The following is a 27,497-nucleotide window of genomic DNA, read 5'->3' on the forward strand; positions in this document are numbered from 1 at the left end:
ATATGAACATAATAAGAATAACTGCTATACGAAAGAAAATAAATAAAAAAACAGGTATGAACACGATATGAACAGCTTGTGAACAATAGTTCCTTCATTATAGACACATTCAAGAGCGATACTTTGTCAATTGGAGTTTTATACATGCATTGCATCCACACCGTTTAAGGTTCAYCMTTTGTTCATATATGTTTCTGATCTTATATGGTTGTTCACCCTTGTTCAATAGTACTGTAGAAATATGAACACATTATGAACGAGTGATGAACATGAACAATAGTACCGTAGAAATATCGTAGAAATATCGTAAAAATATGAACACAATATGAATGAGTAATGAACATGAACAAGCCACATAGTGAGAGATTATCGTAGAAATAGTATGAACACATAACATATATGCTATGAACACGTGGTGCAATTAAAGAAAAAAACTATCAATACAAGATGAAATATAAAAAACACAACACATCGTAATGAATATAATTCGTTTTTCTAATAAAAATATTAATCTATTACCAAGACATTCACTTTGGTTAATTTCTTCACTTCCCGAACTCGAACTCCAATTGTCATCATCAACTATTTTAATCTTCTCACTGTTGTCGATTTATTTTCCATTGCGTTTATCCATATTAGTTTGATCGATACCGAAAATTTTACTACAATGTTTCCTATGCGAATTAAAAACTCATAAAACAATAAACATGGAAAATCAAGATTAAAAAATATATATATTATATATATATATATTAATATTATAAATGCATATGTAAATTAATTTGATAATTTGTAACTCTCCATTAATTGTTTGAGAGTTACATATCAAATCAATTTACTAAAATACTCTTGTAATTAACTTGTGAATATGACATAAACCTACTAGAAGAATGAAATTTGATTGGTTGATATAGTTTGCAAAGTTAACACAAAATTGTTGGTTAACATTTGATCTTCCTCCTCTATATATATATATATATATATATATATATATATATATATATATATATATATATATATCAATAGAGATATTATTTATTAAAAAAAAGCATATTTCTTTTAAGAAGGGGAAGGACACTCTCTCTCTCTCTCGTCTCCGCCATTAAGACCCCCCATCGCTCACTGTGGCTCCAACTTTCTCTCTAGTTCCTTATTCGTGGATCTCAATCATATCCCCAAATCCTATTTATACGCCTATTTTTCTTTATCTTTTTCGATAAAATCCACCATAAATCTCATTGACCCACTTGGGTTTTTCTTAATCTAATCATATACTTCAACATCTCGAGGTAAATGGCGTTACCCACCGAGATTCATCACTCTGTTGTTTCAGCTAATTGATCATGGAAGATCGCAATTACAGCTCCCACCGGATTCACGGCATGTCGGATGTCGTTTTCGAATGCGTGATTCCGTACATACACGATGAGCGTGACCGTCAATCCGTCTCCTTGGTGTGCCGGAGATGGTACGAGCTTGATTCGCAGACGCGAAAGCACGTAACTATAGCCTTGTGTTACGCCTCCACTCCCAAACAGCTATGGCGGAGGTTCCCTTATCTTGAATCGTTGAAACTCAAAGGGAAGCCACGCGCCGCCATGTATAACTTGATCCCCGAGGATTGGGGCGGCTATGTGGCGCCGTGGGTGGAGGAATTTGCGAGATCTTTCAGATGCTTAAAAATTGTTCATTTTAGAAGGATGATTGTGACCGATGAAGATCTTAAGGTACTCGCTCGAGCTCGTGGTCATGTTCTTCAGGTTCTTAAGCTTGATAAGTGCTCCGGGTTTTCCACCGATGGACTTTTGCATATTTGTCGCTCCTGCAGGTAATTAATTTTTAACAGTTTGCTCTTCGATTTATATAAATATGTGTGTGTGTATATATATATATTTCCAAATTTAGTATGTGACTTTACTCGATTTTTCTTCCTTTCTTCCCTAATTTGCTCTATCTTCTCTCTCTCTCTCTCTCTCTCTCTCTCTATCTTTCCTTTTATATTCATTTATGGGATAGAACCATTTCTTTTCTTATGTTCATCTTTCTAAAGACCCATAGAGAATGGGATTCGTATAGAACACCATCCAACTAATTGATGATTGGGATGAAAGTTTAAGCAATTTGGATGAGATTCGAATGTAAGATTCTCAGTTTATGGAGCGTGTTATGATCATTGATGCTGAATGTGTATTCTGTGGTGGTCTGAATATAGACAGATTATGCTTCGTCTCTTTTTTGATATTGTTCTTCTGAATAATATTAGTTTTGAATATGTTTTTTAGCCATTTTATTCTATTTATAATCTCCTATGGATAACCATTAATACCAAATTTAGCATCAACATAAAAAAAGACCGGAAAACCATGGCTTTGAATATGGTGTTTTTCATTTGAGATGGTGTTGTTGAGTTTTATAGCCTTCAACCCATACAACGTTTTCGATATGTATGCGTATAAAAGACTCGAAAACCATGGTGTTGGCTACATCAATGTATCCTATGTTATTTCCTTAGATATATCCAGATCTTTAGGTTATCTAAAGGGAATTCCAACTGCTGGTACAAGCAGAGTTGGGTTTATCTGTTACTCACAGTTTAGATAGATCAAGATTCTTAGGGGTGATTTTGGGTTTATGAATTATTCACAGGAAATTTTTATGTGTAGTATTTGTTATTAAATAGAATGTCAACATCAAGTTACTTGAAATTTTTGAACAATTAATTTTCAGAAATTTGACCTCAAACTCTAAAACTTTGTTTTCCTTGACACTAGGTGCTAGGCTTGCAGCTCTTATTTGGCACTTTAGCAGATAAAGTTGTGGACTTGTGATGTTATTCTCCAATTGTTCCATGAAAATTGCAACATATAGCCTCAAGAGTGTGTTTGACTATTAATCAAATGTCTAAAGTACCCCTTAGCGATGACAAAACTTTAGGGTCTGTTCAGTACAAGGCATAGGACGGGATAGGATAGAACAAAAGCTTGGTGTCTCACGTTTGGTGTGACATTTAGACCGGGCCTACCTCACTTCCGTGCGTTTTAGTCCCGTCATATCCGGTCCATCCGCATACCTGATGCGGCCTTAGAAACTTGTGGACACATCAATATCACCATTTTTTGTGGTGGTTAGACTATGGAGAAATAAATAATTTTAGTTTAGATACTTTTATAAAAGAAAATGATGCAATTTTCATGGGACATTTAACTTTGCTTTATATTTATTTTTTTGAATATAAAACTTATACTTTATGGTATGCAGGAATTTGGAAACCTTGTTTCTTGAAGAGAGCCAAATAACAGAGAAGGATGGAGAGTGGCTACATGAGCTTGCTTTGAACAATACCATGCTTGAAACATTAAACTTTTACATGACAGATCTGTCCAAGGTGAGTTTTAAGGATCTTGAACTCATTGCCACAAAATGCAAGTCTCTAGTTTCGGTCAAAATAGGCGATTGTGAAATCTTGGATCTCGTTGGCTTCTTTCGTGCTGCTGTTTCCCTACAAGAATTTAGTGGTGGTTGCTTTAATGATCAAGCCAAAGGCTATGCTGATGTAACGTATCCCCCAAGATTGTGTCGATTGGGCCTAAATTACATGGGTACCTATGAGATGCCGATTGTGTTTCCCTTTGCATCGCGGCTCAAGAAACTTGATCTCCTCTACGCCCTTCTTGACACCGAAGATCATTGTCTCTTGCTCCAGCGGTGTCCTAATCTCGAAGTTCTTGAGGTAGATTATTTTCGTGTTTGTTTGTATGATGTGAAATGCGCAAATTTTCAACTTCATAGTTGTGATGGTAAATTAGCTGAAAAACTGGTTATTGGCTTATAAGCTAGTAGTTAGCTGATAATCTGGTAAAACATAGTTGATAAGCTTGATAACAATGTAAATGACCTAAAAGAACATGTTGAGAAACTACTTGGAAAAATATAAGGGGTATAATTGGAAAAGGTGGAAAAAAGCCAATGGAGCTTAGTGAAACGCTATTTCAGGTAGCATTTCAGAAAGCTAGCTTATGGCTAACCAAACTAGTTGTTACCTGAAAAGCTAGCGGCTAGCCGATGAACTAGTTATGTTTTGTAAAACACTAAAACCTAGCGAACAAGTTAGATAACAATGTAAAATGACCAAAAATGACATGTTGAGAAATAATTTGAAAAAACATAAAGGGTATAATTGGAAGAAAAAAAAAAGCCGCTCGAGCTTACTGTAACGCTACTTCAAATAATGTTTAAAAAAGCTAGCTTATGCTAACCAAATGGGGCATTTTCAGTTAGCTCAAACAATAAGCTAGCTAGCTTATCGTTACCAAACATTGCCACACTGTAAGTGTGTATTATACGACATTTAATTGTGTTGTCTTGTGTTTGTTTCGATGTACAGACGAGAAATGTGATTGGAGACCGTGGAATGGAAGTTCTTGCCAGCTCTTGCAAGAAAACAAAACGGCTAAGGATCGAGCGAGGGGCCGATGAGCAAGAAATGGAATACGAAGAAGGCGTTGTTTCTCAAAGAGGACTAACCGCCTTAGCCCAAGGATGTCTAGAGCTAGAATACATAGCCGCATACGTATCCGATATCACAAATGCAGCACTCGAATGCATTGGCACACACCTGAAAAACCTCCTCGACTTCCGACTCGTCCTCCTGGACCGCGAAGAGGTAATCAACGACTTACCCCTCGATAATGGCGTCCGATCCCTACTAAGTGGCTGCAATAAACTTAGAAGATTTGCACTTTATCTTAGACCAGGAGGGTTGACTGATGTGGGTTTGACTTATATTGGTCAATATAGTCAAAATATAAGATGGATGTTATTAGGGTATGTTGGAGAATCTGACAAGGGTCTTTTGGGGTTTTCCAAAGGGTGCCCTAGCCTACAAAAACTTGAAGTTAGAGGGTGTTGTTTTAGTGAACAAGCATTGGCTAGTGCTGTTCTGCAGTTAAGGTCACTTAGGTACCTTTGGGTTCAAGGGTATAGAGGGTCACCAGATGGGTGTGACTTCTTAGCCATGGCTAGACCATTTTGGAACATTGAGATAATACCTTCTAGAAAGGTGAATGCTGGTGGGGATAAAGAGGAAGAGCATCCTGCACATGTGCTTGCTTACTATTCACTTGCTGGATCAAGAACAGATTTCCCTCCTTCTGTTATCCCACTTGGAATCCACCATAAGCAGATCAAAGAATGAAAGATGAAAAATGAATGGAAGATATGATATGATGGCTGCTTTTATGGCCATTTAACCGTTTTTGAGCTTTTCTAAAACGTTCTGGTTGTTTGATATGGTGTGAGAAGAAATGAAGATGTGATTGTAAGATGTATTAGTTGATGTGATGAGCGGTTATGATCTGAATGCGAGTTTTATTTATCGAGAGAAAGAGAGTGGGAAAAAGATGTCATAATTGTGTCTTTCTGATATGGTTATTCGACATTTCTACACTTTTTAGTTGTTTAATGTGAAGATTAGATTCTATGGTGCTTTTATATGTGCATCAAATAAGAAAAATTGTTCGACAATGTAAAAAAATTAGAGTAAATTATGGAGTTGGTTCTTGTAGTGTCTTGATTTTCTGGTTTTCATTTTCCTCGACTTCAATTATTACAAACAAACCCTCTGTGTAATGCATTTTGTTTTAATTTTGGTCCCTTCAACTAATACTTGTTAACTTTTAGCTGTTAATTGTTTTTTTATTAACCTGAATATCCAACCCGTTATGCGAGTCGACTAATCCCAGGGCGACCACCTGCTTTGCAAATAGCCTGGAGTCACCGCATTTAAACCTCCGTGGCCACAAGAGGACTTTTATTCCTAATTGGATTTGAACCTGAGACCTCCATATACTTTTGACATTTGGAGCCAAGCTCAAACCAATCAGACACCCCCCTTGTGGTTGTCGTTAGTTGTTTTTACATGAGGGTAATATGGTCATTTATCCTTGAAGCATGATGTAGCAATGATGTGGCATTGATTTAAACCGCATCAAACACCAATGTATAACGTTGTTTGGTTGGTTTTTTATTAAGTCATGTATGGAAAAAAAATTGATTATATGTATTAATTATTTCTGTATAAATTGAAAGACTTTTATTTGGGAGGGGTTCTCACATTTCGAAGAAGCTTCTTTTTAATTGGGACAAACAAGTTTGAAAAAAACTTGACTTTCTATAAAAATCTTCTTTTAAAAAATTACTGAATAAAACACTTTATGCATCATTAAGTCACTAAGAATAGCTTAAAATGTTAAAAAGAAACTGGTTGCTTATTAAGCAAATGCAAGCGCCTGTAGCTCAGTGGATAGAGCGTCTGTTTCCTAAGCAGAAAGTCGTAGGTTCGACCCCTACCTGGCGCGTCTTAATTTTTCTTTTTGAAACTTTTGTGTTTATTGCACGGATTTAACCCCTATACAATGCAATCAGTTACATAACGACCCCCAACAAATCAATAACTCAAACTACAAAACAATTCATTAATTTAAACACCGTTTTATTCCTCTTTCAAATGCTTCTTTCGTCTTCACATGTGCATTTGAATGAAATTTCTTTCTTTGACCAAAAACTGTTGCGTTGACTTAACATGTTGGAAGATCTTTTGGTGGTGGTATAATCGACTCCTTTGGCCCCTTACCATTCTCCACCAAAAACGCCATCTTTAGCCCCCATGTCGTGTGTACTTCCAAATGACAATGCAAAAACCATACACCTATACATAAAACCAGTTATCAGTTTTAGTTTAGAGTTTAGGGTTTAAGAATCAGCTAACAGTACCTGGATTATCAGCTGTGAATCTTATGACGGTCCATCCTGAAGTAGGAACATTAAGCGTATTCCTCTCAACGGGATCGACGAGATTGAATGTCTTTGGGTCGTTCTCCGGATCGTAATTTCCCATCCCCTTTCCAACGACAAAAAAGTTGAACCCGTGAAGATGTATCGGATGGCTCTCTGGGGCTATCACCGCGTTGCCTTGAATCACGACTTGAACGGTGGAATTATACGCCAACCGGTAAACTTTAGTCCCGTTTGTAAGTTGCATGTTTGTTGGTGGAGTACCGGTGTAGTTATAAGGTGTTACCGGATTTCCAGGGAAATCGTCGGTGAAAACACCACTTATGTTAAAATAATGTGCCTGAAGTAGAGCTGTGGTGGGCATCACAAACGTAACGTTGTTGACACCCGCTACAACTCTGCTTCCGTTAACACAAGTTGCACACGGGTTTACTCCAACACCAACGACAAACATCAAAGAGTGATCAATGTCTAAAGGGACCCGGGCAGGGTATTTTGGCGAATTCAGGCTTCTAAGAGACTCGATGTATAAGTTTGTAGCCGATGTCGCGTTTACTGCTGGAAGGGCGGTAAGGGTAATCGGTGTGTACGGTTTGGTGCTATTGTAGCGTAAGGAGGATATCGCAGTTTGGTTGTCAACCGCCACAATGGTATCCATGAAAGGCGAAATCGCCATCAAGTACTTGCCGGATGTTTGATCTGCGGTTAAAAGAGCGTTTGTGGTTTGGCCCGGAGCAATGTATATCGTATCAGTTTTGAATGGTTTGACGTAACAAGCATCGACTTCAACAACCGTAAGCTTATGGTTGGCGATTTTGAAAAACAAATCTTCATTCAGCGCAGCGTTGACTATTCGCAACAAGTACGTCTTTCCGGCTTCGACGTGCAAAGTGTATCCTGGAAAATTTCCGAATTAGCACACACACTACAACAAAAAACGGTTGAATATGACGTCATAGGCTGTTTAATCTGTCTTATATAAGCTTAGGACAAAACCACTCTCAATTCTATGTATTACAATAAAGTTGACGAGACACTTTTTTAACAAGTCTTTTATGATATTTTTAAAATAAAACGTTTTATTAATCTTTTCATATAGCATTATTAAAAATATACTGATATGACAATTCCTAAAAGTGTCATATAACAAAATCTACCATGACAAAGTGTCAAAAAAAAAAGTTGATTAGGTACCCAAATACTCCCATAACAACCTATTGTAATTAGGGGTGTAAATGATACGAGTCAAGCTCAAGTATCACTATATTTTAATCAAAAAATAATTGATTAATATTTTTAATTAAAAAAAATGCATAATTTTGTTTAAATATCTAAAAAGACAAGACATTTTTATTATTTATATTTTATAAATTTTATCATAAAAGCTTATTATATTTTAAAACTAATTATATATAATATAATCGAGTATCTCACGAGTTATTCGAGTCGAGTATTGAGTAGCTTGACTCGACTCGTTAATATGTCGACTCGAGTTCGATTTCGAGCCAAGCCTATTCGAGTCGAGTGTTGACCGAGCTTTGACCGAGTCGATTTCGAGTAGCTCGCGAGTTGTCTCGTACCATTTACACCCCTAATTGTAACATTTATATATAACATATAAATAGTAGCAAATCTGGGAACTTATGTGACCGGAGGCCGTTGCGAAAAAATCGAAAACAAACTAACAGTTTTAGGTTATTCTATTTGCGTGTTAATTAACGGTTAAGTTAACCAAATAAGATAAGTTTCAGTTGCGATTATATTTTTACCATATCAGTTAACCTAACAGCAAAATATACTATTATTTTATATAATTTTCTTTTAGATGAATTGGTTTGAACATAAATAAAGTTAGCAATAGATGAATTGATTTATTTTCAACGAAAAAAATAAGAAATTAAGATATATTTAACAAAACTAATGTTAGTATTATAGAACGACTAGAAAGGTACTCGCACAATGCAGCGAGATATATCTCGATTTCAATGTTTTTTTTTTGTCTCAGTTGATGTTATAATACGGTTTTATGTGGTTTTTAGAAAGTGATAATGTTTTGTTTTTTGAATAAAATATAAATATGAAGATATCATAAAAAAAATAAAAAAAAATATTGATATTAGTAACAGACTAACTATTTAAAATTTCTCGTTTTTATGTGTATTTCTTTAATTCATTTTTTATTTTTGGTTTAATAATATAATTTTTATAAAGATAATAATTAGGTGTTTTATTAAAACTCAATGATTATCTTAATTATATTTTAGTTTTTTTATATTTAAAATGAAATGTTTATCCTTTATTTAATTATTTTATCTAAAGTTAGTTATACGAATTCAAATATGAAACTTTAATAAGTTGTACTTATGCATAATTTACTTGTAATCTTGAATTTTAAGTAACATGCATCAATAAACAATAATTCAGACATAAAAAATAGTTTTTAAGAATTTCTGTAAAATTATTTATTTTTATAAACTTAATTCATAATTCTCGTCCCACAAAATTAAGTGTTCATAGTACCATTTTTGTTGCTAAATTGATTACACCAAGTGTGTATATTGTTACCTGTAGAGCTGCAATTAGGAACCGGCCCTGGATAGCCATTGATGGTGTGTGCATCCGATACATTAGGCGGCATACCAGTTTGCATCCACTGTTGCATCACAGCATCGACATCCGATTTCCACCATTCGCCTGTCGAATTCGAAAGAAATCATCATCTTCAGAATCGTTACGAATGTAGATAGATTAATCAAACGAGAATCTTACCGAATATGATGATCTTTTCATGATCGGGTTTCGGAAACGGGTATGGAACGCCGTGTTTCGGCAAAATGACGATGGCTCCATGCACAGTGGCTCTTAGCCAAGTGATATGGGCATGCCAAAGAAGCGTACCCCTTTGGCCCGTAACGTTAAACTTGTAGTGATATCTTTCACCGCTCTGTATCGGGCACTGTGTTACATACGCTGGCCCGTCTGACCACCCCGTTCGTAGTTGCCGAACTCCATGCCTAAAAACAGTCAAGAAAAAAGGTCAGGTTACCCGTACATGCCAGCCTTCGTGAAGGTCATAGTTCAAGAAATAGAATCATACCAATGGATTGTAATGTTGTGTTGTACGTTATTCACAATTCGAACGATAACTTGGTCGTCTTCTCTAGCGTACAAAGTCGGCCCTGGAAACTTTCCATTTATAGTAACTACAGGTTTAGTTTCACACAACCTAGTCATGTTCTTCATCACAACCTGCAAATAAAGTGGCAAGTTGATCAACCGTTAGAACGAATTTACGAAACGAATCTCATGCCACTGTGCTCCGAAAACCGATAACAGTAGACGCGCTTACGTTGAACTTGTAATGCCAAACCTTGGGCTCGACCATCATCGGAAACAAGACCATGGCTAAAACCAGAATCACGACTGATCGAACCCAACTCGCCATTCTCTCTCTCTCTCTCTTTCGGGCTCGGGCTCTTCTTTCCAATGTGTTTGTGGGTTTGAAAGAGGGTTTTATAAAGGATGTTGATGACATTAGTGATATTGTAACGTCGTTTTACTAGGTTAGGTAAGCAAAAAAGCACACACGTCTATACATGATTGTTTCGATGTATATAGATTTCTTGAATTTTAAGATAGCCATGGCATCTCCTGTGATTTTGTTCTTCCATTTTCATTTGACCAAAACTGACGTTGAGCTAAAACTATAATTGAAACATACTTCCCACCTTAATTGGATCAAATTTTCTGGTCCATGCAACTCATTATAGTTTTCTAACTATTTATATGAATGTTCTTCCATTAATGGCGGCGTGGCGTTTAATTGGGTAAGATAATGAGATGCGAAATGGCTTTCAACAACAGAAACCAGAAGAGTAATTAAGGGGCGACGGCAGGTGGTGGTGACGATTGGTGGTGGTGGTGTTTGAATGCTATTGAATGGATTGTTAATTTTAAGATGGGAGATGGTTTTCATGAACAGTAAATTGATGGGTATTCATCATCTTGTTCGTTTGGAAGCCATAAAGTTTTTGACCTTCTAGATCAACATAATTGCTTCAAATCGAATAAATTCGTGTCATGTTGATGTATAATAGACATTGTCGATCAGGTCATCCGTCATTCCGTAGGTTGACATTCGTCGGTTTAAATTTAAGGAAAAAAAACATGCCGATTGTTAATCCGTCAACGTACTCCTTCCCTTCGCTAAAAGAACATCGATGAATATTTCTGACATACCAAAGATTTCAAATCATTTCATTAATAACGACTTTTAAGAAAACGGTTAATTAATTTCAAGTGGATAACGTTTAAACACATTAATAATTACAAAAATCGCATGTCTCGATGTTTCAAACGTTTTCCGATGATACTTGTATGGCACTTGCGATCTTCTTAATACACGATTTATAAAGAAATCCAAGATAATCTATCAAACCCTCTTCGGACACCCCTTCAACCGGACTTATTTCAAAGGACCAGTCTACCAAAGTCGAACCATCCCCATAATCTATGAGCTTAAGTGAATTTACAGATCCGTCCAAACCCACGTTGCTAGCCTCCATCCTATACACAAAGCTAAATGACAATGGATCCATGGAAACCAATCGTTCCTTGATCCATGATCGATCTCCGTCCTCTTGAGGAAACATGAAGCCGGACACTAATCGAACGTAGCCGGAAACACCTTCGACTCCTTGCAAGTGAGTGCATGTTTCTACCATCGGCATCCATTCAGGCAGCCGGCCAGCTTCAGACACCATGGACCATACTCTTTCTATGGGTGCATCCACTATGCCACCAACTGAGCCTCGCCACTGGTTTTCAACAATGCAATATAAGTTATTAAAATTATATGGTATGATTAATAACCAACGTAAGAAGCGTAGTTGAGGAGGGTGTGTGAGTTTATTTGTTTTATTTGCTGTATATAAATATTATATACTTCAAAAAAAACATAGTTGAGTTTATTTATCGTATATATTTTTAAAAATAATAATTTATCTGATTTAAAGAAGGAAAAAGGAGAAAGAAATAAATACCATGTTGTGTGAAGAAATTTTGGGTTTTTGAAACGAAATCAAGAAAAATAAATGGTTGGCATTAAAGAGAAATCATGAATATAAACGAATTAACCTTGGAATTAATGTGAGGGTTTAGGTATATATGTTTCTTGAAGAATAAGACAAGGTGTCATTAATTGATAATTTCAATGATTATTGTTATTAATTGATAACTTCAATGATTAGTTACGATCCTCTATTCAAGCAATGCTTTTTAATATTAATTTTTTTAAATTAAAAAAAATAGATTTTTTGTGGTTTATTTGTATAAATTGATTTTTTATATTGTTTTTTAAAATAGAAAAAAATATAAAAATAATTTTAAGTTTAGAGGATTTTTCAAAACTTGAAAAGTATAATTTTATTTATTTATTTATATGTACCAATGAAATTGAATTATTATTATTTATATAAATTAAAAAATGTATTTTGATTATAAATTTATATAATATTTTAATAATATAATAAGGGTTGAAATCTTTAAAATAAAGAATTTGTTGGAGGTAAAGGTAATTATTTTAAAAGTTGTTTGGTTTGACAGAATGAATTTAAATATTTGAATTTCATGAAAGAATTTTTGAAATTGTAATGATTTCGATATAGAATCTTTGGATTTGAATTTTATTATTTATAAAATAGAAGAGTATTCACAAAATGCAGCGAGATACATCTCGGTTTTAACGTCTTGTTAAACTTTTTTTTGTCTCGGTCGATGTTGCAATACAGTTTTATGTGATTTTGAAAAAACGATAATGTTTTATTTTTAAGTAAGATATAAAAAATAAAGATATCAAAAAAATATTGATATTAATATAAAACTAACTATTTAAAGTTTCTCGTTTTTTTGTATGTATTTCTAATTCATTTTTTATATTTGGTTTAATATAAGTATTTTTGTTATAGATCAATGATTATTCTAATTATATTTTAGATTTTTTATATTTAAAAAATGAGATTTTATTCTCTATTTGATTATGTTATCTGCAGTTAGCTACACGAATTCAAATATAAAGTTTTAATAAGTTATACCTACATACAATTTACTTGTAATCTTGAATTTTAAGTAATATGCATCAATAAACTGTTTTTCATGTATAAAAATAATTTTTAAGAGTTTTTATCAAACACGTTATAATATAGTTATTTATAAATAATTTATAAAAATAATTAAATTATTTTTTTATCAATCGATTATTAAAAAAAATGCTTTTACACATTTTAAAATATTTATACATACAAATCTTAGGAAATTTCGTGACATACCAACAACCCATCAGATTTTTAGAAATCATATGTTTGTCGATTTCAATGAATAGTAAATTACAAGTTTCATCCCTGTGGTTATCTAGAAATTTTGGTTAGATCCCTCAAATAAACTAATTACAACTATGATCATCATAGTTTCATTTCTGTTACGAATTGGATCCCTTGACCGAATTTTGTTAACTTTATCTCTATTAAATCAAGTATAATATAATCTATTTTTTTTAAATAAATGTTTTATTGTACATGTTGGATGGCATTAGGATAAGTGTAAGGGCCGTTTACTAAACACTTACTTGGTAAGTGTCTAACGTATAAATTTTCTCATCGGATGAACATGAGAAGAGCCAATAATCTTACCGGAAAAGAACGATGAGAAAAATGGAAAGTTTTACATGGTAAGTGAGAATGACGACTCTTACACAAATAAGCACTTGCCCAGTAAATTTTTACATTTGATATGTTTTGATGTACTAAAATTTTATGCATCAAAATAAATTATAGTGTTGACTCTTATTGGTAAGCGCTTACCGGGTACGCATTTGAGTAAAAGGCCCATAAGAAATATTTGATGAAAAAGAAAAAGCAAAAAATAAAGTTCATCTCCATCCTTAAAGGTGTAAATAATTAGGGATGGTGATTTGCCCCGACCCGGTAGGGAACCCGGTTCACCCGACCCGAACGGGGACGGGGATTCCCCGCTAAAACGGGTCCCGAGGTCAGGGCCGGGAATCCCCAGTAGACACAAACCGGGGACGGGGACGGGGGATGTTACTCAAACCGGGGACGGGGCCGGGGCTGGGGATCCCAGTAGAATCAAAATAAAAGATACTATTTACGAGGTTTTACCGCGTTTTGACCGGGGATTGCTAGAGATTTGACCGGGGACCGGGGCCGGGGGACGTTACTACAAACCGGGGCCGTGGATTACAAAACCCGCCCCGTTGCCATGCCTATAAATGACACGAGACAACTCGTGAGATATTCGAGATCAACTCGGTCAAAACTCGATCAATACTTGATCCGAATAGGCTCAAATTGAACTCGAGCTCGACTCAACATATTAACGAGTTGAACGAGTTGAGTCAAGCTACCAAATACTCGACTCAAAAAGCTCGTGAGATACTCGATATTTTTATTTATAGTTAGTTTTAAAATACTATCAGTTTTATAATATGATTGGTAAAATATAATATAATAAAAGTATCTTGTAATTTTAGATATCTGAACAAAATTGTGCATTTTTTAACTATAAGAACTAATCAATTATTTTTTAATAAAAATCATAACAAAAAAATCAGTATAGAATTGTTGGTGAATTCGTCTCACATTGAAAAAGAGATAGTAAAATAAGCGTGAAGAGGTATTATAAAAAGAGAGAGGGTGGATGAAGTGTGTAACTTTGTCTTTTTTATGATGAAATTTGAGATGGATCACTTTAGTTTTATAAAAATTAAAAAAACGCCTTTAAGTTTTAAAATTTATTATAGAATACCTAAAATTTAATAAATTTCAATGGGTGAGCTTGGTTCGAACTTCATTCGAGTTTGAGATTCATTTGAGTTTGAGTTTGAGTTTGAGCTTGAGTTCGAGTTTAAAAATTACAATCGAGTTCGAGTCGAGTTTAGTTCTTAACTACTTGCGAGTTTTCAAGTCGAGTTTGAGCTTGAGAAATGACTATCGAGTTCGAGTCAAGTATATTTGATATTCGAGCTCAACTTGCATTATTTACACCCCTACCCTCACCTCCGATCAAAACCTTTTTGGTCCTCTCCTCTGACCAATACCTCATTTCCAACCAATGCAATACAATAAACACACATAAAACTAAAATAAAACACTAAAGGCCCGTTTATCAAACGCTTATCCGGGTAAACTATTACCAAGTCACATAACTTTACCGAATCAATATGGCAAAGATCAAGAATCTTACCTGGTAAGAGTGAAGACAAGGACTGAGAGTCTTACCCGGTACGTGATGGCGACGGCACTTACCAGGTTAATTGTTGTATACGATACCGTTTTGATGGACTAAAATCTTACCTGATAAGTAATTGACAGTGTTAAATTTTGCCGGTAAATACTTATCGTGGTAAGCGTTAGTAAACGTCCCCTAAATCAACCAAAATCCAACCCTCGCTATATAAACACACAGATTTTCATCCCTATTTCACTATGATCTAAAACCCACGGTCTTCTTCAATGTGAAAACTTGATGAACCCTTCATCTCCGGCCACCCAAATCCAAAAACCTTCTATTTTTTGTTGTTGTCGTTCATCATTTGTAACACTCGGATTTTCGGGTAAACATAGTTTCAAGTTTTTACAAGTATTTTAACCTTAGAATAACCTTGATGAAGTATTTTGGGTTTTGGTTCTATTGGGTATCACATTGTGGAAAAATCAAAAAAGTTGAAACATGCATGGCTCGCAGTCGCGAGCAAATAAGTTGCACATGCAACACCATCAAATCTGAAAAGAGCGACTAATTTACAATTTTCAGTAGTACATCAAATATAAGATAAATCCCTTTCAATAAATCAATACTTATATTATCTAGATTTAACATCAACAATTGATAATTCAAGTCTTACATAAGTATCAGGTCAAGTTCGGGTGTTACTAAAATCTAAATCAATAATGATCCATATTCTCAAACTATATGTGGGATGGACTAGGCCTCATAGGTTTTTTTTAACATAAAAAGTAACGATTTACTTATGATCAAAATCTTACAAATGAAACTTAGTTCATTCAGTAAGCAGGCTAGAAATCCAACACCAATAAAAGGTGCGACAAATGAAACTTATCTTATAGGTTGTGTTTTTATACAGCAAAACTTTGAGTATTGTGTCTCTAATGATACCCTATAAAAAAACCTTTTTCTCCGTTTGGAAACTTCGAGCGGCAGAAGATTTCTTTTTGTTTGCAGGAGATCAATGGTAGACCTAGTATTCTTGTCGAGTCGTTGCACCTCTAAAGTGAATTAAAGGCTCAGAACGATGTTTTTAGCCGAATTCCACCGTTTGGAGGTGTGTTTTTAAAAAGTTTTTTTGATTGATGTCGAGAGGTTTTTTAAGTCTTCTAGTCGAATTTGGAGCGATTTTTTGGGCTTTTTTAGTTGAAATCGAGAGACTTTTTCGGTTAATTTCGTTGAAATTTTTGGTTTTTTGGTTTTTCTTACTATACATGTAACTATTTCATTTGGAGGATCCGGTCCAAAATTTTCAGTAACCACATGGACAATATTTGAATTTACTCTTCAGTGTATTTGAAATCATTCAAACCAAAGATACGATTGGAATATAATTTAGTTTCAAATCTCTACAAATCGAATCGAATCCTGTAAACAAAACGTGGACTTTCAAGATTTTGACTTTTAGTTCTATATTTGAGAGAAATTATAAAGAATCTTTTAGAATATACTCTTAGGGGGCATTTGGTTCGTAGAATGTAATTCGATGAAATTGGAATTTATCAAATGAATTTGACTTTGAGGGAATGGAATAGAATTTGATGGAATTTGACCATGTCTTTTAATTGTGTTTGGTTGGATGGAATTAGAATGAAATTTTTAACGGAATTGGAATTTTTTTGTTTCGTTCACGGAATTCAACGAGAAAATTACATAGATGACATTTTGAGAAAATCCTTTTTAGGATGGAAAGAACGAGAGAGAGAGAGAGAGAGAGAGAGAGAGAGAGATAGAGAGAGAGAGAGATCGAGCAATTTTGAATAGGGATGGCAAAAAAAACCGAAATCGATGGTGAAAATCGAAAACCGATTCGGGCCGGATTCGGGCATCTTATCTGGAACGGGGCGGGGATCGGGGACAAATTCGGGGATTTTAACAGGGACGGTGATCATCGGCCCGACCCGGCCTGATATGTGTATATATATTAATTTTAATTTATATACATACATACATACATACATGCATACATACATGCATGCATGCATGCATACATACATACATACATACATACATACATACATACATACATATAATATCATTAAAAGAAAATAGTAACTTTAAAATTTTAAAAACTTTTATCCACTTTATTTCAACAACCCAAATAAGGTTCACGAAAAAGTCTAGTTTATTTGTCTAATTATGAAATCGTGATTTTAGTTGTATGATGTTTGAAGTTTTGTTTAGTTTTATATTGTAATCTAATACATTGTTTGTAATTTGTTCGATTATGTTTGAGACATTTAAACTTGCATCTTTAAAAAATTGTAATTTACTTTTAGTTGTGAAAATTAACATATTGTAATTTTTTTAGATCTGTTTCAGGTTTCGGGTTCGGTTATAACCAACGGTGAACGGGAAAAAGAGGATTTTTACCTTAACGGGTTCCCCAACGGGGATCGGGGAAACCACGGGGACCCGATGGGGATCCTCGATAAGATCCCCGACAGGGATCGGGGCGGTCACGGGGACGGTTTTAGTTATCGGTTTCGGGGACGGGGATACCAATAACCGGTCCGAACCTGGCCCGTTGCCCTTCATAGTTTTAAACGAGATCGAGCAAAGGAGACCGATCATTGTAGAGCAGAGCAAATTGAGACACAACGTCGATGAATTTGGATGAGGGCTAAGGAATTTGTCGGATTGGAATTTGAAATCCGTGGTATATGCGGTGGAATTGTGAAATCGGTGACTTAAGGAATTTGTTGGAATTGGAAGGATTTCTTCATATCTATTTTATGAACCAAAAATGATATTTGGAATTTGGTCAAAGATTTAGACGTTCCAATTCCACCAAATTCCATGAACTTTTAACTCATGGAAGTGGCTTCTATGAAGAGCGCTATATGTTCTCCAACTCAACACCGTCATTCAAATGCTTCATCTCATACCTTTGTTTCATTTCCTTGCAAATATTCTGCTTCGAAGGAAGCTAATAGCATTATCAAAGCTGTAGAAAATAGAAAAGGTAAGCACATGTCTTATTAGTAATTAATGCTTATTATTGTTTTTGTGATTCATGTATTATAATTACTATTATACTACAGACTTCACTTTTGATTTTATCTATATACTGGAATTTGATAAAAAAAACTTTTAAAAACCACTTTTTATGCATAAAGTATTGTTTATTAATGCATGTTACTTAAAACTCAAGATTATAAGTAGAGTGTACGTAAATACAACTTATTAAAGCTCCATATCTGAATTCGTGTAACTAACTGCAGATAAACATAATCAAATACATGATAAACATCTCATTTTTTTTATGGTTCTAGATCAATGAGACTGCCTTGAACAAGGACCTGAACAACTCATGGGAGGTGCTTGCCGAACCAATAAAAACGGTACGTATCTGGCTTCCATGAGTTACCTGTTCATTGAAATGGTCTCATTGCAGTACTGGAAAGTTACAAACAACTTGTCTTTAGCATCTGAAGTATTTCTAAAAGTTGCATATTCTTCTCTTTAGTTCTCTAATGGTGTATTTGTTACTTGCTTCACCCCATGAAAGCATTTATTAGATTTTTGAATACGTTTCAATAGCAAATTATAACAGCCAAATAGGTGTTTTAGCTTAAACATCCATAAAAAATGACTTGTTGCAATTTCATGTGTAAGTGATGAGAAGATATGGTGTCGAGGAGCCTTATGAGAAGCTTAAGAAATCGACAAGAGGAAGGGCAGTGACGAGAGAATGCATAACCGAATTCATCAATTGTTTGGAAATACCCGTAGAAGCAAAGACAGAGCTCTTGAAATTAACTCCCCACAACTATATTGGAGTTGCAGTTCAATTGGTGGAGGATGAGTGCAGCACCGCTACCGATAATAAGTTTTAATCGTGTAATTTAATTAAAATCTGAATCTCGTTTAAGGTTATATACCTAAATGACCCATACGTATTTGCTTTGTGAATGCATCACTCATAACGGGGAGGGAGGTTATGTTGATCATTAAGTTTGGGTTAATTGACATTTTATGATGCAAATCCAATGTTATATTTGGTTAAAATGGTTTCGAGAACATAGCATTAATACGATAAAGAAGCTGGATCAAAACGGGTAAACCTTGATGAATTGATGATTGCTTGGAAAATTAAGAGAAAATACAACCCAAGATAACGTCATTGTGAACGTTTCTAGATTCACAAAAATGATGTTATATTTGCATTGCACGAATACCTTTCTAGTTATATTATATACACCTGGAAGACCTTAAACATATTAACACGTTATTTTGTTAAATTATAATATAACAAATGCAAATTGCCGATTTATAACACTTGTATATTTCAATCATAATTGATTACATTTATGCTGGTTTATATGATTAAAATCAAATATAAAAACATGCAACAAATACTTTTTATGGAAAACAATATATTATTAAGATGCGGAGGGCAGTGGTGATGGTGAAAGCAAGCACCACAACACACACCCATGTGAGACCGTAACCAAGATTCCTACTTTTGGATTTTAATGGTGTTCGGGACCATTTTCTTCCACATAGAAAAAAGCTGGATATCATACGACATTCGTATCTTGTCATGGGTGCAATCCAACAATAAAGACAATATCGACTAGTCATACGATCACACTCTCCCTCCTCTTTGTATTCATTGCCAACCATGCTTTAATTTCTTGCCTACACATTTCAACTCATGAAAACAAACCAGATCGAAATTTTCAACAAACCATGGGGACGAAAAACGTAATTTACTCTTTTGGGTTTGGTTTTTCATGGGGTTGCTTTCCTTGTGTGTGAACCACCCCTGTAAAAACTTACAGACCAATAAATCATCTTCATGCTAGAAACAAAACCTACTCACCCTGCAAATATGCCTCTCAAAAAAGTTGACAAGGCATGCTATGACAACATTAAGAAGAAAAGCGGGAATAAGGACGTCAATGGCTGGAAAAAGATCAAACCTGACGTCAACGACTGGAAACAGGTCAAACCAGATGTCAATGCAAAACAAAGATACCCTTGGTGTGGTGACGAGTATAAATGCTTCTAGCGTTGGTAGCACACAAGAAAAATGGTACGTAAAACCACTAAATCGTCGACTCGGGTGGTTTTCAGTACCTTGCAATCCTTCTTGTGAGCTACCACCATATAAAGGCATTTATACTCTGTCACTTCACCAGGGGCATTTGTGCTTTGCATTTACGCCGGATTTGGCCTTCTTCCCAACATTAACGTCCTTATTCTCCTTCTTCTTCTTAGTCTTATCATGGAGTGCCTTTTCGGTTGTTTTGGGAGGCATATTTGCGGATGGGCGTGTAAAATGTTTCTGGAATGAAGATGGTTTATAGGCCTACAAACTTACAAGGGTTTATACTCACACAAGGAAAGCAACCCTCCTGACAAGGTCTGAACAACCTGAGAAAACCTAACAGAGTAAATTGCGTTATTTTGTCCATGTGCTTTGTTGAAAACTTCTTTTTCATCCCTCAATTAGATGATAACTAAATTAGGTCTTGTTGAAAACCCAATTGAAATTTTGGGTGGAACTAATGACTAAATTAGATGATACCAGTTCTATTAATTCATCGGTTAAGCAGGATTAACATACAAATAACTAAATTTGGATATAACAACAGTTTGTGAATCCATTTCATACCTCATCACCTTCCACGGATGTTAGCAGGGGTTTGAAGACTGTTGATTTCATCATCTATGTTTCCATGATCAAAGCACAAACCATTGTTATTCACACTCATTTCAGAGCTTGCATTGCTGCTTGTTGCAAGAGGTGAATCAGAAACGCTAATTGTTCGACTTCTTGTGGGACCAGGTCTCACACTGTACATTGATGATGCTGGAATATTTGTCATCAATGGCCTCAAATTACCCGGCACTGTCCGCCTTATATCCTGTTACAAACCATCAATCAATTTAAATAAGGCCGAGTGCAAACACTTTTTTCACACTCTACTCCTCTACGAAGGTCCCACCCTTAGACCCTACCTCCGAGCAGGACCTACAAGGTGTGTTTGATTTAGTTTGGTTTTCTAGTAAATAAGGAGAAACTTTTGTTCTTTTTTGCATTTACATTTCCACAATTTGTCCAAGCCACATGTAGTGTGCTTTTTGGCATTTTATAAGATAAATGCATTTTTTCAGTTGCAACAAACAACTGTCTTATGAAATTCATGAAAAAGACTACTATTTGCAGGAATAAGTGCTCGTGGACAAAATGTCCAGTACGACCTTGTTGTATTGTTTACATTTCCATAAATTAACCAAGCCCTCATTCTTCCCAACATGGTGTTTGATTTTGGGCAAAATGCAACAAAGTTTGGTTTAGTTCCAATTCAATGTAATAAAGTTTCAAAACTTTCTATTTTTTACCCATTTTGACCGGAAACCTGCTGCTCTTCCATTTCATCATTAACCCTTTTGTAAATGGGTATCCATGTTATCAAATGTTACAAGATCAACATGTTAATGATACAAATGGGTGCAAAATATAAGATTTTGGAACTTCCTTTCATTGGTTGAAAAAGGAAGTGTTACATTAAATAGGAACTAGGGCAAACTTCTTTGCATTCAAATGCATTCTGCCTTTCTATTTTTGGCATTAGCACAAAATAGCTATGATTAGTTTGTAATGAAAAGCCGAAATAGGCTCACAAGTCCATCACTCCTGAAGAATGATCGAACATGTAACCATTTTATGTGAGATGAGAAGAAAGGTACCATATGCCGTATAGCCATATCCAACGATTTCTTTGAAAGTGATCTGCCAAAGCCAGAGCTGTCAGGAGATGATGACTTGCCAGAAAAGTTACTGTGGGGTGAATGTTTGTCGTCTTGCTTTGGTGGCACCAATTTCCGCATGTTTATTACCCTTTCAACCATCTTTGTTCCATACAAACCAGGGCTCAGATTGTCGTTAGCTTTAGCATATGCACGGTTCAGTGCAGGAACAGGCACAGAGCTTCCACTACTATGACTCATGCCATTGGGGAGCCGTCCTCTTGAAGGTGAACATGATTGCCTTCTTACCCTTCCATTGGTTGCAGGCTCAACAGATGAAGACCGGATACTGGGTGCACCAGGCCTTCCCCTTGTCGCCGAAGTGGGCCTATCAGAAAGTGAGGTCCGTAAATTTGGCGGTGCATCAAGGGAATAACCAGGCATCTCGTGAGGTTTCCATGGCCTTGGTTTTACACTGGGAGAACTAGCACGTGGTGGTGGTGCTGCATTTCTTGTTGTATTTGGTGCCGACTTTGTGACCGTAGGAGGAGATTTTTGGGAAGGGACGGATGTTTTTGTTACAGTTGTCAGTGTCGCTTGCCTACGTGTTGGTGTTGATGCCCTTGATGCAGGTTTGCTTGCAGGTAAAGATGGTCTACTTGTGGGAGTCGAGGATCTTGCACTAGACCTTGGAGTAGGAGTAGAAGACCTAGCTGGTAGAGTGGGTTTTGTTGAACCCACGGTGGGACGAGGAGTAGGTGTTGAGGATCTTGAGGGTCTAGATGCTGTAGTTGAAGTGGGTTTGGATGTTGCGTTAGAAGTTTTGGGTACTGAATTTGATGTGGGTCTAGATGATGTGCCCAATGTGGGTCTTCCAGTTGGAGTAGCAGGCCTTGAACCTGGACCTCCTGAGGATGATGGCCTACGGAGTCTGGCACTTGAAGTATTCAATCCAGGAGATGACACTGGCTGTCTAGATACCAAGTTATTCCTACCAGTAGCGTCCGGGTGGGTATTTGATAGCTATACCAGAAGCAAGCAAGTAGTGATTATTAATTTACAGGTTCAATACTTTATGCTATATGCCATGCAAAAGGTATGAATCATGAATCATGCAGCAGTCATGAATCATGATAATGCTGCTTAATGTCATGTCGAATTGATGCAACTTAAGCACAGAAACTATTTACAGCTACCGTATATAGAACTAAGAATTGCTCTTACCCGAGATTTTAAGGCAGTAGGACGAGCTTTAGGAGTTCCAACCTGACCCATCACGCTTTTCTGTGATTCCATTTCCAGCGAAGGGAAAAGAGGGGTACCAGGGGGCGTCAAAAGCCTAAAAACATTAGAGGTCACTAAAAATAAAACAATGAAGTCTATAAGCCATGCGAAATGAATATAACAAACTAGATTGAATTTATATCATGCACTTCCGCAACCAAGAGGTCAGATACCTGATGCACACCAAGACATTTCATTACAAAATCATCTTGTATATAATTATTATATACTTCAAAAAGAAAATACAGGGGTGTTCCTAGTAAGAAAGGCTGGCTCGACATTATTTCAGATGTTTTACACCAAGAATATTTTCAACTCAGATAGTTTCACAGGTTTAACATGTCTGATATGTCTATCAAATGCAATAACTAATGTAAGAAGGATAACATCATATATGGTGATATCTCTTTCCGAAAACCCATAACCTTGCACTTGACCACATACTCTTCCAAGAGTACATACAAGAAAACAATAACAATCTATGGGTATAATCAGTAGCAGCAACCACACAAGCTAATGCCAAAAACTAAATACCCATAACAAGTTGATCACAAAACAGAGACAACATAATTACCAATCATAATCATTCTTGTCATTTTCTGAGTTGAGAAACTCCTCAGCACCAGTCTTTCTAGCAGGTGTTGCTGAAGGCATACTGAACATCTGTGAACTTCCTTCAATTGACCCTGTAAAAACCAAATATATTACCAAAAGAAGTTTACATAAACAGAACACATGGCAAGAATCAAGTTAAATAGGTAAGTGAATTTGTAATGAATAAATAAATTTCTCAACTTGAAATGGAATCTTTTCAATCCTTGTTAGTAATTAAATTTTAATCCTTATTTGTTTACATAATCTAAAATTAAATACATTTTACGTATTTTAAATTTTAATGAACTCGTATTTCGGATTATGCAACCCCCACTTGATTCTGTGCTTAATCCCCCAAATATGTCACTCAACCGATGTAGATGTGAAAAAGAATTCAAATAATACTTCATCTATACAGAACAAAACTCAAATTTCTTTATGAAACCGAGGAATATAATTGTAAAATTCATGAATTACCGAGTGATGAATCGAGCTCCTCTTCTGTGTTCTGAAGAAAAAGATCAGTACGCTCTTTTTCTCGTTTTTTCATTTCCAAAAATAAACCTAACTCCTCTTCTTTTTCTTTCATTACAGACTTCCTAAAGCTCCCCATCATTTGCTGCTGCCGTTGCTTAACCGCCGCTGGCCCCGGCATTCCCTTTTCCGGCGCCCGGAAACTCCGATTCATCGCCACAAACAAAAAAATTTATCCACGATTTTACCACTCCGGAGCCCTAAACCCTAAAAAAATACATGTACATTCACGAAAAACGAAGCACGCGCCTAAATCCTAAATGCCAAGAACCCTAACTTTTGAATTTACACTACAAACTAATGCATACAGGGATCCTAAAAATTTCAGCTCCAGATCTGAAAACCGAGCTGAAATGCTTCTAATGCAAGGAAAACAACCACCTTCCACATTCAAAAAAATTTAGAAAAAACTGAAACTCATCCTACGCATTTGAAGAAGGAGACAGGCAAAAATAGGTATAAGCAAAAGTAGAAATGGAGATCTCAGAACAACATTTAGGTGAAGATGAAAGCTGAACTTCGAAGTGTGATGAAGATGGAATTTTTTTTTAGAGAGAGAAAGTTGGAAGGAGTTGAGTCAATTTGAAAGATAGCAGCAGGGGGGAGGGAGAGAGAGAGAGAGAGAGAGAGAGAGAGAGCAGTGGCATTAAATGTAAATAAGGATGGTTAAAAGGCTTTTTTAAATTGAGAATAATAAATAAGACAAATAGTTTTCATTTGGGAAAAAAAATAGTCCCATAAAACGATATTGTCTCGTCACCACAAAAATCCAACTTTTTTGTGTTTAAAAATATTTTTTTTTATTTTTTTTAAATAATCAAAAAAACAGGTTACTAAATTCTTAAGGGTGTGTTTAGTGTCAGGACTAGACTGAATAGAACAAGATAGAACAATTGTTTAAGATTTGGTAAGATAGAACTGGACAGGACAGAATAAGTAAAATGACCAATTTACCCCTGATGAGTTGTTTATTTTAATTAATTTATGTAATTTATTAAATTATAATAGAATCACTATTTTTTATAACAAAATATATCATTTGAAGTTTTCGTCAAAATAATTAAAATGACACCAAATAAAAAGTTTATGTAGTTTTCTATTTTTATTTTTATCTCTTTTCTACATTATTTTTTATTATTAATATATAACAAATTACAAAAATTAATAAAAATATAGAAACCGTATAAAAATAATATTTTGAGGACAGTAAAATAAAAATTTAAGAAACATAAAATACAATAAATAAAATTTAAAGAATGAATAAAATGTAAAAAAAAGAGATCTATTTAATGTTTTAGAAGAGAATTAAGTTTTATTTTAAGGTTATATTGGTAAAATATAAGTTTGTTCTACTTTGTTCCATGGGATAGGGGTGGAACAGGCATGTTCCACCATGTTCTTGTCTGTTCCACATAAAATTCATGCCAAACATAGGACATGGATCTCTGTCTTGTTCTGTCATGTCTTTGTCCAGTGTACCAAACGCACCCTAAATATGTCGTTGGTTAATGCAAAATATCTAAAAATTAATAAAACTAAATTGGTTAATTGGTCGTCCATTTTATAGTACTGTTTATTGTTTTTTCTCTAAGTTTTTAATCTAGTATCGCAGTCTAAAACTACTTGTCTATAAATGATATATTCTCTATCATTCATTTTTTGCCGACTCTTTTAATTATTTCATTCGCAAGAATTCTATTTTTGTATTAGAATATAATAGATATAGATTTATTGTTTTATTAACTAAGAAAACGCCTATCTTTTGAAGCAAAAAAATTACCAACCATATGAGATGGTTCATCTTATATTTATATTTAGTATTTAAAAACTAGCATTATTTTTCACACATTATTGACACTTTATTACATATATTGAGTGCATGAATCTTTAAATGTCATATTATCTCTAAAACAAAAATAAGATCTCAAACTATAACAAGACTGATAGTTCCAAAAAGTTTATTTTGACCCTAAAAAATTAAAGCGACGATGAAACGTATTAACATGAATTGAAGGTGAAAACCCAACTAATGTATATTGATCTATGTAGAAATAAAGTGTTACTCTAAATGGTCAACATTGTGATCCTGAATGATATCAATCTATATATTAAAGATATGTTATATTATGCTCTTTTATGGTGGATCGGATTGTTGGTACTTACGTAAAAATCATATGTGAAATAATATTAATTTAGAAATAGTTATTGATTGATTTTGTGTCTAGATTACCTGGAAAAACGGTTTTATGTGTCTTGAATTCAATGTTATTTATTATGATAAAAATAATATATAGAAAAAAATTGTATATGTCAAGGACCTTTTTTAACATCTCGCCTAAGACCTATAAAATGTCAGGAACGAGACTGTTTAAATGTTTTGACCTTGTGTTCTTTATTTTAGAGAAATTATAGAGAATTTGTTGGAGATGCTCTAAACTAGTTATTAGTTGTTTGGCATAAACTAATTAATAAACTAGTTGAAAAATGTAAAATAATAAAAAATGACATATTAAAAATTAGCAAAATTTAACAATTTTTATAATATATTTAAAACAAATCAATAATAATATAATATGTTAATTAATACAAAAACAAATAATAGAATATAATATATGTATAATTTTTGGATTTTTAAAGTTGATGAGACTTAGATATCTTAATTAATTACATAAATATTTTATTAAAATATTTATCAAAGTTTTATTACTTATGAAACAAAATAAATATAATTTAGCTTTTAAGTAATTTACAAAAATATTTTTAAAATTGTTATATTTTTTTAACGACTATGTTGAATAAAATTAATGACAATTCTAAATAACTAATATTAATAAATAATCTACCATTAAAATAAATTAATAATTTGAATTAATAAGTTTTTATTAAGGTCTATTAATAATTAATAATAATAAATAACAATTAATATTAATCAGAGAAATAATTGAAAAAAATAGTAAAAAAACTCATGGAGTTTGAGTAGCCACTCTTTACCTATCAAAATGGTGTTTTCAAAATAAACTCAAAATATAAATTAACTTATGTTTATCAAATATAACTTGAAACAAAACTATCATATCTGTATAAAAAAGTTTCATATACAAATATTATAATTACTACGGACCATACAAATCTATTTTCAAAACTACTGTTTGTAAGTTATAAACAAACATTTAGTTATTATTTGTCATACAAACCTCACTCTAGTCAAAGACCTTCCAGCCTAGTGGTAAAGGCTTGGGCATGGCATAGTCATGAACCCGAGTTCGAGCCCTGGGAAGGGAGTGTTGGCG

The 27,497-nt window shown here is 34.4% G+C and overlaps 4 protein-coding genes and 1 non-coding gene across 5 annotated transcripts; 2 read left to right on the forward strand and 3 right to left on the reverse strand.

Annotated features, from left to right (window-relative positions):
- The first annotated feature begins 1,130 nt into the window (after nucleotides 1–1,130).
- Nucleotides 1,131–5,572, forward strand: LOC112526014 (coronatine-insensitive protein 1-like). The gene is made up of 3 exons (XM_025136391.1): nucleotides 1,131–1,828; nucleotides 3,259–3,730; nucleotides 4,385–5,572. Exons 1-3 carry the CDS (start codon nucleotides 1,344–1,346, stop codon nucleotides 5,192–5,194), a joined length of 1,767 nt encoding a protein of 588 aa, XP_024992159.1. The 5' UTR covers nucleotides 1,131–1,343; the 3' UTR covers nucleotides 5,195–5,572.
- A 711-nt stretch (nucleotides 5,573–6,283) lies between these two features.
- TRNAR-CCU lies at nucleotides 6,284–6,356 on the forward strand. The gene has a single exon. It is a non-coding gene; the product is annotated as a tRNA-Arg (tRNA).
- A 17-nt stretch (nucleotides 6,357–6,373) lies between these two features.
- LOC112524707 (laccase-4-like) lies at nucleotides 6,374–10,271 on the reverse strand. Its single transcript, XM_025134660.1, has 6 exons — nucleotides 10,142–10,271; nucleotides 9,890–10,041; nucleotides 9,562–9,806; nucleotides 9,358–9,486; nucleotides 6,772–7,689; nucleotides 6,374–6,706 (listed from the first exon to the last, which is right to left on the reverse strand). Exons 1-6 carry the CDS (start codon nucleotides 10,235–10,237, stop codon nucleotides 6,576–6,578), a joined length of 1,671 nt encoding a protein of 556 aa, XP_024990428.1. The 5' UTR covers nucleotides 10,238–10,271; the 3' UTR covers nucleotides 6,374–6,575.
- An 873-nt stretch (nucleotides 10,272–11,144) lies between these two features.
- LOC112524777 (lachrymatory-factor synthase-like) lies at nucleotides 11,145–20,218 on the reverse strand. The gene is made up of 3 exons (XM_025134731.1): nucleotides 20,179–20,218; nucleotides 19,922–20,034; nucleotides 11,145–11,609 (listed from the first exon to the last, which is right to left on the reverse strand). Exons 1-3 carry the CDS (start codon nucleotides 20,216–20,218, stop codon nucleotides 11,145–11,147), a joined length of 618 nt encoding a protein of 205 aa, XP_024990499.1.
- Nucleotides 20,219–20,585: 367 nt separating this feature from the next.
- On the reverse strand, nucleotides 20,586–24,361 carry LOC112525626 (mucin-5AC-like). Its single transcript, XM_025135828.1, has 5 exons — nucleotides 24,151–24,361; nucleotides 23,654–23,765; nucleotides 23,020–23,134; nucleotides 21,796–22,818; nucleotides 20,586–20,969 (listed from the first exon to the last, which is right to left on the reverse strand). The coding sequence occupies exons 1-5, from the start codon at nucleotides 24,359–24,361 to the stop codon at nucleotides 20,721–20,723; spliced, it is 1,710 nt and encodes a 569-aa protein (XP_024991596.1). The 3' UTR covers nucleotides 20,586–20,720.
- Nucleotides 24,362–27,497: the final 3,136 nt, after the last annotated feature.

Source organism: Cynara cardunculus, assembly GCF_001531365.2.
Source record: "Cynara cardunculus var. scolymus isolate 2C chromosome LG 13, CcrdV1, whole genome shotgun sequence".
NCBI classification, from domain to species: domain Eukaryota; kingdom Viridiplantae; phylum Streptophyta; class Magnoliopsida; order Asterales; family Asteraceae; genus Cynara; species Cynara cardunculus.